This window comes from Limulus polyphemus, unplaced genomic scaffold (assembly GCF_000517525.1).
Source record: "Limulus polyphemus unplaced genomic scaffold, Limulus_polyphemus-2.1.2 Scaffold216, whole genome shotgun sequence".
In the NCBI taxonomy this organism is placed as follows: domain Eukaryota; kingdom Metazoa; phylum Arthropoda; class Merostomata; order Xiphosura; family Limulidae; genus Limulus; species Limulus polyphemus.
In genome coordinates, this window is record NW_013665826.1 from 266,786 (window position 1) to 281,905 (window position 15,120).

The 15,120-nt window shown below is 29.6% G+C and overlaps 1 protein-coding gene across 1 annotated transcript in view; it reads left to right on the forward strand.

The window, feature by feature from the left end:
• LOC106478487 (eukaryotic translation initiation factor 2-alpha kinase-like) overlaps positions 1-15,120 on the forward strand; it is a 48,703-nt gene that overhangs the window by 30,178 nt on the left and 3,405 nt on the right. The window contains exons 10-19 of the mRNA XM_013939033.2: positions 148-202; positions 696-811; positions 2,014-2,136; positions 2,573-2,716; positions 5,364-5,940; positions 8,045-8,191; positions 9,827-9,994; positions 10,245-10,346; positions 10,506-10,568; positions 13,586-15,120. The exon at positions 13,586-15,120 is cut by the window's right edge and continues 3,405 nt beyond it. Of these exons, the coding sequence (XP_013794487.1) occupies positions 148-202; positions 696-811; positions 2,014-2,136; positions 2,573-2,716; positions 5,364-5,940; positions 8,045-8,191; positions 9,827-9,994; positions 10,245-10,346; positions 10,506-10,568; positions 13,586-13,756 (1,666 nt within the window). The 3' untranslated portion in view covers positions 13,757-15,120. The remainder of the gene's footprint in view (positions 1-147; positions 203-695; positions 812-2,013; positions 2,137-2,572; positions 2,717-5,363; positions 5,941-8,044; positions 8,192-9,826; positions 9,995-10,244; positions 10,347-10,505; positions 10,569-13,585) is intronic.

Below are 15,120 nucleotides of genomic sequence, written 5' to 3' on the forward strand. Positions count from 1 at the left end.
AGTTAAATGATGAAAAATTAGGTGTCTATTTACTTGTGACCACTCAGTGTACATCATGTACTTCTATGTACATAAAATAAAATACTTGTAAGTTACAGCTCATTTTCCTTATCTTTAAGTTAAATATATTTTGTATTAATCATGTAGCAAAGATAGAAAACGATTTTTTATAAAGAAGAAAATGACAATTCTGAACCCAGTGGTAAAAGAAAATAATATATATATACCAGAAAATATAATTATTTTGTTTAGCATCAGTATTCAACAAGTCTGTTAAGATAAGAATACTCTTGAGGCTTAAATGAAAGTACCAAATCTTTTAAGTGCTAGAAACTCAGAAAAGACTATAATATAGAGAAAGATAGACAGATGTAAAAATGTCCATACAGTCACTTATAAAATTAATAAAACAGAATAGGTAGAATTTTATATCATGAGGTCCATTTATAAAGTGTATAGCAATGTTGACACAGGAAAAAAGCATGGAATAGAGTAGGTAAATAACAGTAATAATAGATAAATATGTGTCTTGATAAGTTATTAAATCAGACTAAAATTAGAGCCAATTATTTATATCTTTTGTCGAGTGAAATATTGGAACCCAAAATTTACTTTTGACAGATAGCTATAAATTTTTCTTTTGTTAGAGAAGTTAAATATAAACGTTTTCTTTGAAAATCTTCATATTTCTCTAGAAAAGTACTGAAAGCCTACAGTTCCTCACTTCTGCATCACATGAAGAAAGCTGTGAAACAGCAAAAACTTCATTGAATATTGAGATGGATAACTGCAAAGATCAGTTTGTATCACGGTAAGTTCATATCTTAATTTGTTCTTGATTGTATATTTGTATGAAAAACCTAGATTTAATTTAAATATTGAAATATAGCAACTTATTTTAAGTTCAAAGATGTTGAGAAAATGCACGACTGAAACATGGTTTAAGATATAAGCATTCTCACTGTTAATTCTGAAGAGAACCTACTTTAAGTTTTATATACCAACATGCTGTCATGTCAAAACCATGCATGTCCAAAAGCCCAGTTTTACAGATTTCAGAAAAGTATTGTTTTGAAACTGCAAAAATTTGGTCATACGAATGACAAGGTGTTGATAATGTGACAAATTTACCATTTCTAAGTGAAAGACACATGATTTTAATAGTGGAGCAACACATTCATTTCTGTGTAAAGTACAAATCATCAAAAACATGAAGGGAAGGTGACAATATCTTAAAAATCTTAGGAGAGCAAATGAAACACACAGTGCATTTATAGAAAGAAAAGTTGGTTTTGTTATGTAGAATCTATGTTAAAATATATCCTGAGAGAACACGTAATCTAAGTAACTGACAAACAAAAGCACTGATATAACTCAAGCATTATTTTTTAATTTGATATTTTATTTGTCCTATAATAAAAATAATGATTGAGCCAGAACAGCAGAACTACTTTCACAGAGTTACTGTATTTAGTTCAGTTCTTGATAGGTAAATCCCTACCACCCACTAGTGAACAAAGTATCAAGTCAGTTCTGGTGATGGACTGTCATTTTTCTTAACACTACTAACAATATCCAGAACGGTCTCACTTCGAGGTTGTTTGGCTGTAAATTATTGCCAGTATTACATGATGAACCTTCACTGTTTCTCAAAAATTAGTAATGTTTACAAAGATTATTAATGGATCTAACATTATTATTGAATTACATTAGCTAGTACAGTAAGCTTGGTAGTTACTTTGAATTAAAAAAGGAACTATTGAATGATATGCAAGTTTTGAAGTTTTTATGTGAAGTCACTGGTGGTGTTTTGTTTAACTGGGTATTCTAGTTTGCTAGTGATTAGCCAGCACTCTGTTATGTGGTGTTCAAATTGAAGTTGCTCAAATTGATCTATTCAGCTATAGTTATTTACTTATTTCCTGTGGGCAACAAATTTTTAATGTGTTACTTTGATACTAAAGGGAAGCCAAAGATGGAATAATGTTGGAAAATCTCTGTTCTTTCTTTCAGATATCTTACAGACTTTGAACCTATCCAGTGCTTAGGAAGAGGGGGCTATGGACTTGTGTTTGAAGCAAAGAATAAAATAGATGATTGTCATTATGCAGTCAAGAGAATATGTTTGCCTAACAAGTATGTATGAGAACGGTATTGTTGTATACCAATAATACTTATATATTGTTTTAATAATATTTTCTCAGTCATAACAGATTTTTTTAAACATTGAACTTGTTAAACAAGATTGTGAAATTAATAAGATGTAAAAGCAATGTTTGCTACTAAAATACGGAGAGTCTTTGACTAGTTTTGTTTTCTTCCATAATTATTTAATGTTCAAAGGATTGTTTTTGTAATTGATACAAACATCATTGGATTTATTCATAAGTGTGTAATATTTGAAGAAGAAATGTTTTAGTAATTTTTTTTTGTATTTTAAACTGTTGCACCAGAAATAATTATGTTGTTTTCAATTGTATTTAATGGAGATTCCCGAGCTAGAGAACTTCTGAATATATATCTGTATGTGTGAATTTATAAACTCTTTAACTTTGTTCATTAATGATTAAAGGAAAGAAGCCAGAGAGAAGGTTATGAGAGAGGTCAAAGCTCTTGCCAAACTTGATCACCCTGGTATTGTTCGATATTTCAATGCTTGGATGGAATGTCCTCCACCTGGGTGGCAAGAACAGCATAAGTTTCAATATGACCACAGGTATTACTATAACGTTTTAGTACTGTACATGTAATAATTGTGGGTAAGATAATATGTAGTAAGTAGTGACATTTACTAATATTTTGAATGAATGCCCAAAAACTAAATACATGTATTTTCTGTAAGTTTCTTTAACCCGCTTTGTTTGTAGGCTTACTCTGCACTTTCTGATTAACCCTACGTGCACGGGAAGAGATCAAAGTGAACTTGTCACAACTTTTACAGAATTAAAATCAAATTTTGGTGTAATGTCTTTGTTTTTTTAATCCATGTATATCAATAAACTTGGCTTAAAAATGTAGTCTATGATTCAAATTTAAATATTATGTATGTTTTGATTTTTAGTTTAAAAATGAAATACTTAAATAAATTCTCAGTCTTCACCTCTGTGTGTCACATGATGCCTCTCTGCTAAGAAAATATTTTCAGATTTTCTTTCTTCCCTTATATGGGTTTCAGAACGTACACCAATTGTAGTTATTGACAGGTCAGAATTTAAATAATAACCTCCTACCTTTATTTTCTGAGTTATCAATAAACTCACCATAGAAGCTTCTCTCAACTCTTCGTGCTTTTGAAATTACTTATTTACTCATGCTTACTTGTCAGTGGTACATGCTAATAACCAATAGAAAAGCCATTTTATTAAATACATGATTATAACATCTTTATTATTTTATTTTGGTAAAAGATGCTATTTCTCAAGCAAATTTTATTGAGCAAAGACAGAAATCAGTGCTCTGGTAAGTAATGAAGTGTTTTAAACCTTTTAGTTAGAAATTCTGATAAATTATAGTAGTTTCAAGGCATTCTGTTTTACTGTGTGAATTATTGTTTGTTTTAAAATGCATATTTGAAGGCTACATTAGTTATTTTTTGGACAACTAAATTAGTGAGTAAAATTTAGGGTTAAGGAAGGGTGGCATTTGAGAGCAGAGCCTGTCATGAAATAAGTTTTGATTTTTTTTATGTATAAAAAAACCCGCAAGGTATAAAAAAACAGCCAAGGGAACGGGCTTGGAAAAATCAGCGTGGTTTCGCTAGATATCCTATGCACTTAGAGTTAAGCAGTCACATTTATACAATAAATCATCATAAGTAGAACATGATGCATGTTCTTATTCACTTAAGTATACAGACATTTAAATAAATGCAGATCAAGAACTTAACTCATTATCTCTTCCAGACTAGTATGCAAAACATATTTAATTCATTCCCAAGGTTTATCTCTTCCAGACTAGTATGTAGACATTTAATTCATTCCCAAGGTTTATCTCTTCCAGACTAGTATGTAAAACATATTTAATTCATTCCCAAGGTTTATCTCTTCCAGACTTGTATGTAAACATTTAATTCATTCCCAAGGTTTATCTCTTCCAGACTAGTATGTAAACATTTAATTCATTCCCAAGGTTTATCTCTTCCAGACTAGTATGTAAACATTTAATTCATTCCCAAGGTTTTTCTCTTCCAGACTAGTATGTAAAACATATTTAATTCATTCCCAAGGTTTTTCTCTTCCAGACTTGTATGTAAACATTTAATTCATTCCCAAGGTTTATCTCTTCCAGACTAGTATGTAAACATTTAATTCATTCCCAAGGTTTATCTCTTCCAGACTAGTATGTAAACATTTAATTCTTTCCCAAGGTTTTTCTCTTCCAACCTAGTATTTAAACATATTTAATTCATTCCCAAGGTTCAACTTAATTCGCTTCATGGTTTTCTTATTTCACATAATTTGGACCATACTGGTGTGTATTTATGCCAAGTTAAATGTAGCTTGGGACTTTTTAGTTCCATTTTTCTCTCATGAAAGAAATATTTATATTTGATCAACTTACAGGAATTTATACTTTATATTTAATTTCAACCGTATAAGGACATCATTGTAGTTCATCACTTTGCCAGGTTTTCCTTCAATACTTTGTCATATTTGAATGTTGTTCTCTATTAAAATATATTATAAAATATTTGGTGACAACATCTTTTTAACTAACATACCAATATTACAGTAGTTATTACTTCATTATTACAGCAAATGTAAATAATAAAGTTTATTATTATTTAAAAAGGTGACATGTTTCAATAAAAAAAAAACGAAATGTTTAAAAGGAAAGTAGACCAGATTATAAAAATCATATATTTGCTTTTGACAAACCATTAAATTGCATCTCTCTTGTTATATCCCAAGTTACTTCAATTGAAAATTAAAAGAATGGTAATAATACAAAAAGAAAAAGTTAAAGCCTTAGAATGTATACATATGTCTTTAATATCGGCTTAGTGCTATGACCTACTGAAACATTTATATATTTTATGTGTATCCTAATGAAAATAGTACATTTCATAATTCTACAAGTATTTTTTATTTCATCTGTATTTTTTTAAAGAATACAGTATGTAACAGGTATTTTATAATCAAACTTGTATGCATATTACCCCATTATTATTAAATCTTTGTTTTAAAGTAGTGAAGATCAAATTGAATGTATTGAGAAAAAAGTTCCATACTACATTAATTCTATTTTGGTTTTAGAAAATAGAATAGGAAATAATTTTCAGTACAACTTTTTTGAAAGCTTGTGACTATGATATTACTTTTTACAAGAATACTCATATTAACACATTTCTGAAATAATTTCAGTGAAAGGTTTACGCCTACATCATTTAATTCTGTTGATTCAGACCTCCAACCCAAAAAGAATGAAACAAAAGATGTCAACCCTTTGAAACCCTTCACAATATCAGCTGAAAATAAAACTATAGGGTTTTCATTTTCAAATCACATTGAAGAAGGAACTGAGTCGATTAATCTTCAAAATAGCTTACAAAAACATGTAGAAATTTCAACAACACAGGGATCAATTGATATTGTCTTTGATGAACATGCTTTTGATTGTGGTGGTGCCTTGTATAAAGAATGCTCAATCTCATCTGTTGAAGATAAACAAGACTCTCTGCCTTTTCAGAACTATCAGGATTTATCCACTCTGGACTCTTCTATAAAGTGTGAAAACACTAGCCAAAATAATTCTCATAAAAGCATTGAAGAAGAACAGACAGAAAGTGGCATCAGTTCCATTTCTAACAAAAAACAAATTAATAGAAATTTGAAGAATAGATCATATGATAAACAAAGTAGGCCAAGCAAACTTGAAGTGAAGAGTAGAGGTGAGAATTCTATAGAGCCAGAGCCTAGAAAATTGTTCCTATACATTCAGGTAAGTTACTATTACAGTTTGAGGAAAAAAGTACATCACTAATATTTTGTGTTCACCCTCAAATAACTGTCTGTTTCTATACTACTCACAACAGATTGGCTCCACGTTGCATTGTATTACATAATTTTATGGGTTAGATGGGATCCACGTTGCACCATATTAGATAATTCTATTGTTTAAGTAGACTTCATGTTGCATTGTATTAGATATTTTATGGGTTAGGTGGGCTCCATGTTGCATCACATTAGATAATTTTATGGGTTAGATGGGCTCCATGTTGTATCAGATTAGATAACTTATTGGGTTAGATGGGCTCCACATTGTATCAGATTAGATAATTTTATGGGTTAGACGGGCTCCACATTGTATCAGATTAGATAGTTTTATGGGTTTGCCTGTTAAGCATTCAGTATATAGAAATGACCAAAACATTGAACGAAATCACATATTTTATATACAAAATACATAGTGGTATTCTAGAAGTAATCAGTGAGATGAATTACAATATTAATGGTATCTTTGTTTACATTTATTTATGTGATTCATATGTTATTAGAGAGACTGTAACCAACAAAGTCATGGACTCACAAGCAACTTGTTACATAAATAATTGACTTGTGTCTTAAAAAGTTGATGATGACATTGTAAATATGATTAATAGGTCATTTTTTAAACTTCTTCAAAACATTTATTAATATTTTATCTTCTGTAATAAGTATTCTAAATTAATGCAGATAATAATAATAAAAGCAATACTGTAGTTCCACCTACCATAATACAGTTCAGTACTAGGCCTAATAGTTCACGAGTGTCGGGTAAATGTAAAAATTTCAAGTGTGATATTTAGGTATTTTTAAAATTAATGTCTTAGTCTTTTTTTAGATGTCTTTAGAGGTAATTGTACTTAAAATTTAAAAACTTTCTAAATTTTGGCTTTGTTTAGAATATGTTCAAATTCAAACCATCCTAATTTGTAGCTTGTATCTAGATGTTATGTAACTAATAAAATGGGTAGAATTTATACATATATGTATATCATTTTCGTCACACTACACCAATTAAGAAATAATGCCATCTATTAAAGTTCTGCAGTTTCTCAGAGTTTTATTACAATTACACAGTTTCTTATTTAAACTTTATTCATTTAAAGTTGTGTCCTCTTATGAATAAATTAAAAAACAAGTAAGGTGTAGGGTGATAATGTAAAACAAAAAATTTAAACCTTTACTCGTATGTTCTTGATATCAATATGGTGCCATGAACTATTGAAATATATGCTTTTATCCTGATTAAAAACATGAGTGTGATTGCTGATCAGTTTTATACCAAAGTCTAGCTGTAATTAAAATAGTAATTACATAATATCTTAAACATATCTATCAGTGTATTTATCAACAAAGCATTAGTTCACAAAAACAAATTATTAGTGAATGTTACAACCACTGAGTAGTAACTCTTCAAGGTGATATGTCTACATTATATTTGTAAATAATAATATATGTATATAAAAATGACACTGAACATTTGGAAGTGCATCATGTTGTGAAACCTTTCCCTGATTTTGTTTTCATTCTGTAAAGCATCAGAGAATAAAATGGAGTATCAAGCAGATGAAATTTCTTTTCAGTTTTTTTTATTTTGTATAATAAATAACAGTGTCATCATCCTTGTTTCTTTTATCCAGAGTCTATTTATAGTAGCCAATAAATTTTTCTGGCAAGTAGGAAGAAAGAAAAGATCATCTTGATCATGTTATACTTTTGTAAATGGTTTTAATATTTATAATTTATGCATTTTTGGCAAGAACAGTTCATCTACATTAGGATATTTCTGTAAATTCACTGAAATCTAATGAAAGTAGACAAGCAATTTACAAATTTATTTTTTATTTGTGGCTAAAAATGTACAAACATTTTTTTTTTAAATCAGAATTAAAAGTATGGTATTGAAAGTTAGGAATGTACTGACTTATTAGTTTAGAAAGGCTACAAATGAAATGTAAACACATTTTCAAATTTCATTTACTTTAAATCTTAAATTTATGATAATTATTAGCATACTAAGCCAATCTCTTTCTCTCTCTCACACACACGTTATCTTATAGATGCAGTTATGTCAGAAAGAGAGTCTGAAAGATTGGATGAAGGCAAATAACGAAAGAAACCATGAAAATATTTTGGACATTTTTGATCAGATAGTAAGTGCTGTGCAGTACGTGCACGAGAGGGGACTCATGCATCGAGATCTAAAGGTAAGAAAGTACTTATTTTATAGACTCATATAAATCTGTGGTAGATTACAGGAAACCCAGCAGAAGTTAGGGTTGTATTGTTTCTATATATATTTGTCTATTGAAATTTGGATTTTGGCATTTACATTTTTTAGTGGCTTATGGCATGTTTAATTTTTTTTTTTTTATTCTTCAAAACCATTTTATAATGTTAAACACATAGAAACCAGCCTTGTAGTGAGGGTTTGGACAGCATCCAGGACTACTGGTAAATTGTTAGGTTCTGACAAAGTTGAATTTAATCCCTTGTATATCATATGACCTACTTGGTATCTCCATTATTTCTATTCTCAGGAACCTTATGAGTGTACTTTGATAATAATTTTTTTATGCTGAATCCAGTGGTATATGCTTTGTAGGGCCTCTCTTTGATCAAATATAAAAAAAAGATTGATATTTCATCAAATTCTGCTGGTTCCTAGTTATGAAAGGGTTATGGTTACTACATTTCAGTTACTTTCTGGATAAAGATGCTAAACAGCTCTATGATGTTCAGTTTGGGAGAACAAAGGTTTTAAGATATACCTTTCTTGATTAGGAAAATGTTTGGTACAGAAACCTCCTGAAATGTATATATATAAACAAGCGGTACTTCAGAACCTTACCTTAAAATAGTATCAGTAGCACAGGTTAGCACTGAAGTGTTACATTAATACATTTTATATATTTAAACTTTTGCTAATGGATAATTTTTGTTGTTGTCTTTGAAAGTAACAATGAAGTTTTAATTAGTTAACATGAAACTTTTGTTTTTTTTCTTAAAAGTAAACTAATATCAGTAAGAGTATTTGTGGCTTAGTAAAAGTAATTATAGAAAGTTAAAACAAGAAATTGATTCCATGCCTAGATGGCACATAGGGGGCCCATGTTTGACTCTGGTTTCAGTACCATAAATTGATGAGAATGATGACACATTGTCCTCGGGTAGACTGAGGCAATTGTGGAAAAGTGTCTTGTCCAAGAACACAGTGAGGCATAGAAAAGCCTTGAACTTGCAACCTTTTGAATGCATGTCCATAGTACTCACTAGTAAGCCATGTCGTCCTTATGATTATAGAAATTACTTATATTAAAATACTTCAAATTTAATGGAAAGTGTGAGGCTGTTAAAAAAAATTGACATAAATGTTGTTTGATAGATTGCACAGTATCTGTTAAAGCTCACATTTTTGTCATTTACTTTGATAGTGAAGTTTATTTTCTGTAATAGGTAATTCTGCTTCTTTAGTTCTTGAAATAAGACTCATATTACCACACATCTCACAACCTAATGTTTCTTCTCAGTCATATTTCTACGAAGTGTTTATTTGGTTGTTACAACTCTGCCAGCCTCATGATCTGTGCTGTTGAGCTATTATACGCTGTTTTTATTAGAAACTCGTATTAGGCCAGTTAAACGTTTAAAGTAATTAATATTGTGAAGTTTTTACACTTTTTGTGAAAAGGACTGAGGTGTTAATGTAATGTAAAGGTATAATAAATAGCATCCAAAATGCACTGATAGTTCTTAATATTTCAGCTTCTTTGTAAAATTAATGAGAAATAACATCAGTTACTTTCATTAAGTTTATGTTTGTTTTTGTTCTATTTTTCCAGCCTTCAAACATATTTTTCTCCATGGATGGAACTGTAAAGATTGGAGACTTTGGCCTAGTGACAGGAATGGCAGAAAATGATCTTCATACACCAGCTGGCAACAACAATAGCTTTAATCAAAAACATACAGACCAAGTTGGCACCCACTTGTACATGAGTCCAGAACAGGTACTTCCTGATATAATTCACGAGGCTAATATATCATACAACTGTTTTAACAACTCATTGAAAAACATGTTCCTATCTTATAGTTGTGAATGCTCATAACTTACATATAACAGAAACAGTATTTTGTTTTTTCAGTCCAAGTGATGTAAAACAGAAATACATTTAAGTAAAATAATGGACTTTATTGGTACTTCATCATTAGAAATTTGTTTAACTGAAGAAAATGTTTATGAAATTGGTAACTTTTCAGATGACTGGTCAGAACTACAACTTCAAAGTAGACATTTTTTCCCTGGGTTTAATTTTCTTTGAACTACTTGTGACATTTCCAACTCAGATGGAACGTGTTAAGGTAAGTTAAAACTGTTAGTATTATTTTGAAATTAGGTAGAGGTTTTAGTTGGTTTTCTTTTGTCTGTATATGAATTATGAAAATGAATAAGTACAAAACATTGGATAATTTTTGTATTGTTGCCCGAATCTAAACATTTGTGTTTTTTTTTATGTATAGATTTTACTGAAAGTAAAGCAGCAGGACTTTCCTGAAACATTTAACACTGAATATCACGAAGAGGTAGGACATCACATGGTTCATTGCATATTTATTTACTATAAAAATCTATATTCTGTAGACATTTGATATTAATCTCAGTATGTGTTTTTCATGCCATGTTTTAACAGTTAAATTTCAAGGTATTTGTGGGTGTTTAAGATTTAATTGGATTATGAATAAATGATTGGATGTATTTAGTATAAGATAACTATAGATCCATGGAAAGTTGCATCTTTTATGAAATTTTTCATTAGAGTAATGTGTCATAAAATATAAACTTCAATACTAAAATAAAACCTGGAACATACTAAATGCTGGAAATTAAATTTCGGCTGATTTCTATGTCTACGTACATTTCCATTAACAGACTTAATTTTTGCCATTTAGAATGAAACAAGCACACCAAACTTGTTTTTTACAACTAAGTTTACATGTTCTGATTGAAAAATAATAGTAAACTTGAAAATACATTTATGATAACCAAGAGCAATCCAAAAATTATTAAATGTTTTTGTATATTAACTTTAAAAAATGAATATTTGCTGGTTTTTAATATTTTAAAAGAAATTTTCAAGCTATTAATTTAAAATGCTCCTTAATTCAATTCCAATGCATGTATATAATGATTCACAGTTTTTAGAACATTTGTCACAGCAGTTGTGAAACCATTTCCTGTTCTAGTTGAAAGACTTAGCTAGAATGTATTCTTTCTACAGCTATTAAGATCTCTCCCAGTTACCCACATATTTATGATTAATGTATTCCATCATTCTTCATGTTTATTTTTTTTCTAAACATCTTTTTAGTGTCATGATGTTTGAATACGAATTCAGTGCATATTTTGTTTTGCTTGTGATAATAAATGGATGTGTATTGTGTCTGCCACTGTAGTTAGGGTTATGAACAGGGCTCTCAAGCAGTTAATTTGTTCTTTGAGGGTGGAAGTCTGCTTTGAAAAGAATTGGCTAATTAGGTTTGACTTGATATTTATTGTTGTGCAAATGTTTGATAGATAAGATGTTGATTTTTGTATTTTTTGTGTCTGTGGATAATATGTGGATTGTAGATACCTGTTCTTGTTAAATATGTTAGTGATATTTTGTACTTGAACTGTAAATACAGTCTGGCTATATGCCATTTTTTGCTCTTGAAACCAACAGGCCTAAAGTCTTTCATGAAATTAACGAACAAATTAAGAGCAGTGGGAAGGGCTGCAGTTTACATGATTTTTATCACAAATTTGAGAGCTGGTAGTTTCTGGTGTTTGCTTGCTCTCAGCATTTAAACCCTAACTTTTAAATTTTTTCCTCTTCCTTTGACTTTTTTTCTGAGTAAATGTGTGAAGGATTTCATCTATACAAAATTAAAAGTGGAGTGATGCATCTGGTAATTCATTCTACTGAAAGTGGTAATAGTCAGCACTTTCATTTTCTAAGTATATTATTTTTCTTGTTATTTATACTTTTCAAATAATGGCAGCCACTTTGTTGCTAACTAAGATTTCAAAATGATGGTGTTTCTTTAAGGACATCCATGATTGTCATTTATGGTGCAAATGTTTTGAGATCTGTTAAACTGTACTTAGGATATTTGTAGTATCATATACAGGTTTGTTTCTCAAATAATAATGGCTAATGTAAAAATATTATTCTTGCTAATGCTGATCAAAAGTTTCTCATCAGCTGCTATGAATTATTTATTCATGAACAGTTATAAAGAAGACTAACACATTTCAGACTACTAAAACTTTATTACAAAGTATATCTGTTATTGTTGTGCCATAATGTAATGGAAAATAAATTATCTTCTTTAAAAACTTATTCTTTTAATAACACCATCTTATTCTAAACAAAATATACACCAAGTAACACATTAATGTTTTTGTTTTATTTATTCACTTATTGTTAATATTATATAAGACTGCATATTTAACATTTATTTTGCCATTGGTATGGGTCAGGTAAGTGAACCCAAAACTATATTAGAAGAAACCCTAGTTTGTGTACACAGCACTTCTTGAAACTGGTTTATTTTAGTATGATATTGGTCCAGTCTTGCTACTGTAAGTACTTATATGGTTGGAACCTCTGTGGACAGACTTTTAACATCAACACTAATCACACATGCTAAGTGTCATCTCTGTAGTCCAAGTTTTTAATGTTGTGATCTGTATTGTAAACTGTAAAACAGACAGTATGGTGGAAATCAATCAAAATCATTGGCATAAAAGGAGTGGCGTAAGTGTAGTTCATGTTTTGTCTTTTTAGAGCTGTACTACAGCATAGTTAGAATTTTTGCAAGCATGGTTAATTTTGTAGTATTTAAGTTAACTGTTCAGTCAATAGAATATATAAATTAATTTAGCTAGTTTTCTAGTTGTTGTGATTTGTGCAAGCATAGTGACAATTGTAATATTTAAGTTATCTGTTATCTATAAATTAATTTAGCTAGTTTCCTAGTTGTGATTTGTGCAATCATGGTGACCTTTGTAGTATTTAAGTTATCTGTTATCTATAACTTCAATTAGCTAGGCTTGTATTGGCTTTTACTTTGATGTGTATTTTATAAATTATAATAATCAGTCATTTTCTTTGTGTAATTACAATATTTTTTGTTTTTTTTAAATTTATATTCTAACTTTGTGATGATTCATTTTGGGTCTTTGTGACTTTTGTACTTAACCTTGTCAACTGCAGTCACACTGATGATGACAAATAGAAACTATTCAAAAGCATGGCATGCTTCACTTGACCAACAACTGAACTCCAAACAACCCTAAGCCATGAACACATACACACAACAAGTTTATATTAAAAATATTAAGGTGTCTGCTGCAGTAGGCATATCATTTAGATAAAAATTATTTATAAAATATAATTCAATTATGCATTGTACTATACATTAAAATGACAGTTTTCATGCAATTCTGTAAATTGTGATAACTTATCATAGTTTACAAAATTTCAACGTTAGACCTGTTACTTTAAAAGAGTATATTGAATAATAAAATAAAGTTTTAATGTATTAAAATTTTCTAGTGCCTGTTTGTTAAGAAGCTTCTCTCACCGAATCCTGACAACAGGCCATCAGCTGGAGAAATCAAGCAGCATAAGTTGTTTAAACATCTCCAGCCAGTACTTGAAGATGTTACCAGTGTTCGGCGACATAGAACATTTTCCCAGAGACTGTCTTCCTCAAGTTCTGATTAATGGGAATGGGACCACATAGTGACTTCCATAAAAACAAAAAATAACTGAATCAAAAATGGAAATGAAAGAGGTTTTACAAGTTCACTTTTTAAACTTGTCTTTTTTTGTTAACTTTGTTTAACTGTAGATTCTAAATATGTTAATATTTTAAAGAAATCTTAATCCATGGTAATTTCTGGAATTTCCAAAATAGAAAATTGTAGTCATTTTATTTTTGTTTCTTTTGTAAGTTCCTGTAAGAATTTCAGGTTTCAGCAAATATTACAGAAAGTTCCATTGTCCATGTTTTGTAAATATAATTTTATTAAAATGTGTACTGTTGCATATACTCTTTTGGAGAAAGTTTTATGTTAAGGGAATTAGTATGAACACAGACCCATAGCTTTCTTGAATTTGAAAGGTTCAAACAACTAGCACCGTAGCTGCTGGGTTCAATTCTGGAACCCTTAAAGTGTCAGGTGGCATAACAACAACAACAAAAAAGTTTATTAATAAATCAAACAGGAAAACAAAGTTTACTTATTTGAATAGACGGGCACTTCTCTTGTTAGTATTTATCGAGGGTAAATTAAAAAAAAACTGCTCAATAAACTTCACTGGTCATGCAAGTCAAACCATGAAATAAATCACAGAAATGGGTGGATGATGTTAGCTTACTTCTAACATTTTTCCTAACTGCTAACAGATTTGTTTTTCACTAGCCTGTGTTGCCCACCAAAAGAATGGATCTATAAATACATCAATTCAACCTAGCAATGATTTTTTTTCAGAAATTTTGAAAGAAATTGATAGAACATTCTTGGTATAGTACTTGCATAACGATTCTGAAATATGGTCCTTAAATATTTGTACTATTGCCATTTGTTGTTACTTTAGATATTAAGTGATAAGTGTGAGAATAAAACTACCATGTTTTACTACACTAAGGGCCTTGCAATGTAATCTTAAAAGTAAAAATTAGGCTTGTAAAGCAACATGAGTTTAACTTTCATGACTATATGTTCTTTTTCATATGATATCATTGCCAATGTGTGAAGTTGAGTCTTATAACATTTGATCATAGTTGCTTAACAAGGACCATACAAGTTAGGGTTTCTTATGTAAATAATTTTCTTATTTCAATAAATAGTTTTATGTTGTTAGATGTAAAATAGTTAATTAAGACATTTTTTATACGATTACATGATATTGACTTCATAAAATTACACTTGTAATGAAATAATGGGTCTGTTGGTTTTGAGAAAAAGTTAGAGCTAGGCTGGTTAGGTTTTAAATGAATAATATGGTAACAGGTGGAATGATATAGTGAATGGCTGTTTACATATAATTAAATGACTTGTGCAGTATATATATATATATATATA